The sequence below is a fragment of the Salvelinus sp. IW2-2015 genome, unplaced genomic scaffold, assembly GCF_002910315.2.
Source record: "Salvelinus sp. IW2-2015 unplaced genomic scaffold, ASM291031v2 Un_scaffold959, whole genome shotgun sequence".
Lineage (NCBI taxonomy): Eukaryota > Metazoa > Chordata > Actinopteri > Salmoniformes > Salmonidae > Salvelinus > Salvelinus sp. IW2-2015.
Window position 1 is genome coordinate 272,186 of NW_019942663.1, and position 5,746 is coordinate 277,931.

A 5,746-nucleotide genomic window follows, 5' to 3' on the forward strand; every position below is an offset into this window, starting at 1 on the left:
ACTCACTCACTCACTCACTCACTCACTCACTCACTCACTCACTCACTGCACACACACACACTGCACAGTCCCTCCACCTGCTAGAGCAGCTCCGTTTCTCTCTCCATCATGCTTTAACAGCTCCAGTTAATAACAGATTTTTTTGGTGCTTTTTTTGCTGCTTCCCTCGGATTGAATCGGACCGGGTCTGGTTGTCCTGGGGTCTGTTCAGACCGGGACTTTATCTTTTAAGAACTCATTTATTCAGATAGGCGCCCGTTTAGGAAAGCCCAAGGTCCACCAGTTGACTGGTTTGTGGGTATAATGAACTTATTGTTACGTTGACTAAGATATTAAATGATAAGATACTGATGAAGATTTCTGAGATTCTCACCCTCCATTGGAGCTCTGGGCAGGATTCTACTCTCCTTCATCTCCTCTTCAGACAGAGCGACTGTACAGGAGAGCCAATCGGTGTCTGAGGGAGAATACAGCATCCAACTACTGATTCTCACCAAGCCCTGGGGATCTGTTACAGAGAGGAAAAGGGGATATACACACTTACTGACAGACCGACAGACAGACAGACACACACAGCCGTACTTAGTTGCAGTAATGTTTCAAAAAAGTGTCTGCAATAACCTGGAGTGTTGAGTACTTTTTGTCCATTTCTGATCTCTGTCCCCTCTTTGTTTCTCCAGGTGAGTGTAGGATATGGTGACCAGCCCTCTGATGAACAGGTAACGTTCACCTGACCTCCTCCTCCTCTTGCTTCAGCAACAGAGACCACCGGGGTACCACCTAGTACTAATAGACAGAGGTGGGTCAAAGTACAACCAAGAAGACAATGATTGTGAGAATGTATTTAATTGTGTGCAGTACAATTTCCCCTGGATAACTGTAAACCTGCATAAAGAATTGCCACTTTCTCTCTACATTTCAAAGGGAGAGTTCACCCAAATTACAAAATAGCATATTGGTTTCCTTACCCTGTAAGCAATGTTAGACCGCCACGTGTCCTTATACTGCTTACAGAGTAAGGAAACCAATGTCATTTTTTTTTTTTTTTTTGTAGTTGATAATAATACAGTTACAATATCATGAATATTTATTTAACCAGGCAAGTCATTTAAGAACAAATTCTTATTTACAATGACAGCCTAGGAACAGTGGGCTAACGACCTTGTCAGCTCAGGGATTCAATCTAGCAACCTTTTGGTTATTGGCCCAATGCTCTAACCACTAGGCTACCAGTATTACAGTATAATTGCAGTGCAACTGTTCTGTCTGTCCCTCACATACAGCTAAATACAGTGCCTTCAGAAAGCATTAACGCCCCTTGACTTTTTACACATTTTGTTGTTACAAAGTGCGATTAAAATGTATTTAATTGTCATTTTTTGTCAGCGATCTGCACAAAATACTCTAATGTTAGTGGAAAAAAGATCATTATATATTTTTCTTATGGAAAATAAAACACAAATATCTTGATTAGATAAGTATTCAACCCCCTGAGTCAATACATGCTAGAATCACCTTTGGCAGCAATTACAGCTGTGAGACTTTCTGGGTAAGCCTCCAAGCGCTTTTCACACGTGTATTGTACAATATTTGACAATTATTCTATAAAACAATTCTTCAAGCTCTGTCAAGTTGGTTGTTGATCATTGCTAGACAGCCATTTTCAAGTCTTGCAATAGATTTTCAAGCCGATTTAAGTCAAAACTGTAACTAGACCACTCAAGTTTATATTTGGCCTTGTGTTTTAGGTAATTGTCCTGCTGTAAGGTGGATTTGTCTCCCAGTCTGTTAGAAAGCAGACTGAACCAAGTATTGCTCTAGGACTTTGCCTGTGCTTAGCTCTATTTTGTTTCTTTTTATCCCAAAAAATGACAAGCATAAACATAACATGACACAGCCACCACCACCATACTTGAAAATATGAAGAGTGGTACTCAGTGTTGTGTTGGATTTGCCCAAAATATAACGCTTTATATTCAGGACAAAAAGTGAATTTCTTTACCACAGTGCAGTATTACTTTAGTGCCTTAATATTTGTGTTATGTACAGGCTTCCTTCTTTTCACTCTGTCATATTGTGTATCATCTACAATGTTGTTGATCGTCTCCTATCACAGCCATTAAACCCTGTAACTGTTTTAAAATCACCTAACTCAGTTTCCTGAGAGGAAACTGAGTGAGGAGGTGTGCCTGTATCTTTGTAGTGACTGGGTGTATTGATACACCATCCAAAGTGTAATTAATAACTTCACCATTCTCAGAGGGATATTCAATGTCTGCTTTTTTTATTTTTTATCCATCTACCAATATGTGTCCATCTTTGCGAGGCACTGGAAAACCTCCCTGGTCTTTGTAGTTGAATCTGAGCTTGAAATTCACTGCTTGACTAAGGGACCTTACAGATTAGAGGTCGACCGATTAATCGGAATGGCCGATTAATTAGGTCCGATTTCAAGTTTTCATAACAATCGGAAATCGGTACTTTTGGACACCGATTTGGCTGATTTATTTTTTTTTACACCTTTATTTAATCTTTATTTAACTAGGCAAGTCAGTTAAGAACACATTCTTATTTTCAATGACGGCCTAGGAACGGTGGGTTAACTGCCTCGTTCAGGGACAGAACGACAGATTTTTACCTTGTCAGCTCGGGGGATTCAATCTTGAAACCTTACAGTTAACTAGTCCAACGCTCTAACCACTCCACAAGGAGACTGCCTGTTACGCGAATGCAGTAAGCCAAGGTAAGTTGCTAGCTAGCATTAAACTTATCTTATAAAAATCAATAAATCATAATCACTAGTTAACTACACATGGTTGATGATATTACTAGTTTATCTAGCGTGTCCTGCGTTGCATATAATCGATGCGGTGCATATCGTTGCTCCAACATGTACCTAACCATAAACATCAATGCCTTTCTTAAAATCAATACACAGAAGTATATATTTTTATATTTTCTAGCTAAAAGAAATCCAGGTTAGCAGGCAATATTAACCAGGTGAAATTGTGTCACTTCTCTTGCGTTCATTGCACGCAGAGTCAGTGTATATGCAACAGTTTGGGCCGCCTAATTTGCCAGAATTTTACGTAATTATGACATAACATTGAAGGTTGTGAAATGTAACAGGAATATTTAGACTTATGGATGCCACCCGTTAGATAAATAGGAACGGTTCGTAATTTCACTGAAGATAAACGTCTTGTTTTAAGATGATAGTTTCGGATTGACATATTATGACCTAAAGGTCGTATTTCTGTGTGTTATCATGTTATAACTAAGTCTATGATTTGATAGAGAGTCTGACTGAGCGATGGTAGGCAGCAGCAGGCAGTAGCATCATTCAAACAGACTTTTTGTGCGTTTGCCAGCAGCTGTTTATGACTTCAAGCTATAACTCCGAGATTAGGCTTGTGTAACGATGTGAATTTGGCTAGCTAGGTAGGGAGTGCGCGCTATAGCGTTTCAAATGTACTCGCTCTGAGCTTGGAGTAGTTGTTCTCTTGCTCTGCATGGGTAACGCTGCTTCGAGGTGGCTGTTGTCGATGTGTTGGTTCGAGCAGGTAGGCGAGGAGGGGATGGAGCGATACTATACACTGGCAATACTAAAGTGTATAGAACATCCAATAGTCAAAGGTTAATGAATACAAATGGTATAGAGAGAATAGTCCTATAATTCTATAATAACTACAACCTAAAACTTCTTACCTGGGAATATTGAAGACTCATGTTAAAAGGAACCACCAGCTTTCATATGTTCTCATGTTCTGAGCAAGGAACTTAAACGTTAGCTTTCTTACATGGCACATATTGCACTTTTACTTTCTTCTCCAACACTTTGTTTTTGCATTATTTAAACCAAATTGAACATGTTTCATTATTTATTTGAGGCTAAATAGATTTTATTGATGTATTATATTAAGTTAAAATAAGTGTTCATTCAGTATTGTTGTAATTGTCATTATTACAAATAAATAAATAAAATGGGCCGATTAATCGGTACCGGCTTTTTTTGGTCCTCCAATAATCGGTATCGGTATTGGCGTTGAAAAATCATAATCGGTCGACCTCTATTACAGATAAGTGTATGTGCGGGTTACAGAGATGGGGTGGTGGTTAAACAATCATGTTAAACACTATTATTGCACACAGAGGGAGTCCATGCAACTTATTATGTGACTTATTAAGCAAATGTTGTACTCCTGAACTTACAGTATTTAGGCTTGCCATGACAAAAAGGTTGAAAACTTATTGACTGAAGACATTTTAGCTTCTCATTTTTAATTAATTTGTAAACATTTCTAAAAACATAATTCCACTTTGACATTATGGGTTATTGTGTGTAGATCAGTGACACAAAATCTACATTTAAACCTTTTAAAATTCAGACTGTAACACAACAAAATGTGCAAAAAGTAAACGGGTGTGAATACTTTCTGAAGGCACTGTAGCTACCCATTCCACATTGTCTACACAAGTGCAGTGCAGTCTTCAGTCCCTTACCCTTTACTGTCAGGAAGACACTGGCTTTTTCATACCACTGTGCGTTGCTGACATGGCACACATACTCCCCCCTGTCTTCCAGTGTGACCCTCTCCAGTGTCAGGGACACGTTCCCTCTCTCCAGCCCCCCAGTTAGAGAAACCCTTCCCCTGTACCGGGGGTCCACAGGGGCCTCCTGGATCGTGTGATCTTTGTACAACAAGGCAGGTTTGTCGAAGTCACCGGACCGATACCAGCGCACCTCCAATGGCTCCGCATTGAAAAGAGGTGAGAGTTCACAAGCCAGAGAGACTGAGGAGTTCAACGCGGTCAAGATCAGACCACGATGAACCATCAAAGTGAAAACCGCTGGGATAAGAGTGAGATGTAGAGTTTTTGTAAGAGGGTATGCAAAATTAGCCATTTATATAGGGCATTACAACACTTTGCTTCATAAGGAACTATACAGCCTGGTCTTAATCCTCTATGAATGTTGTTATAGATTTAGATGAGCAGTTGTAATGCATGAAGTATAGCTCATAAGGCATACATGTGTTTATAACGTATTATGAAGAGGGCATTCATAAGTGTTAATTAAAAAAGCTAAGACAGTTATATGGAAGAAATCAATGTTTTTGCAACTAGCAGACAGTTGATATGCTCACCAGGACTTTGAGCTGCCATGAGGACTGTCAGAGCTGTCAGTGTCATCAACCTCAGCCACACACCTGTGTTAAAGATAGAGGACATCCTATTGATGACAATATCATCATAACTGCAGTTACTATAAAAAGTTTAATCTATTGCATCAATAAACACGTACAGTAGTAGGGTACAAGAATGGTATGTTCAGATAAAAAATATATTGAGTAAAACAGACATGTCTCTTGGTAGAGTATAGTGGAATTTCTTTCTGCAATGTTCAGTATGTTGCACCCTCCTGAATGTGACCCTGGTCATTTGATCAAATTTTACGTTTTGTCTCAAAGCTAAAACCATTAGGTCATACAGTCAATGTGCAGGAACCATTGAACAAATAGGCTGTGTTATACTGAACTTTGGACCATAAGACTGTTAGGTTCTAAATATCAGAGTAAGAAATTGACAGACACTATAAAAGCTCCAACCAAGTGTATTCACCCAAAGGATCGAACAACTGAACAGACAAAAACATATTTCCAACAGTGGTAGTATACAGTGGGGCAAAAAAGTATTTAGTCAGGCACCAATTGTGCAAGTTCTCCCACTTAAAAAGATGAGAGAG

At 39.2% G+C, this 5,746-nt stretch overlaps 1 protein-coding gene across 1 annotated transcript in view; it reads right to left on the reverse strand.

Moving 5' to 3' along the window:
- LOC112069279 (butyrophilin subfamily 2 member A1-like) overlaps window positions 1–5,746 on the reverse strand; it is a 16,386-nt gene that overhangs the window by 8,068 nt on the left and 2,572 nt on the right. Inside the window, exons 2-5 of the mRNA XM_024136579.2 lie at window positions 5,148–5,210; window positions 4,504–4,851; window positions 622–786; window positions 374–508 (exon numbers count right to left, since the gene is read on the reverse strand). Of these exons, the coding sequence (XP_023992347.1) occupies window positions 374–508; window positions 622–786; window positions 4,504–4,851; window positions 5,148–5,210 (711 nt within the window). The remainder of the gene's footprint in view (window positions 1–373; window positions 509–621; window positions 787–4,503; window positions 4,852–5,147; window positions 5,211–5,746) is intronic.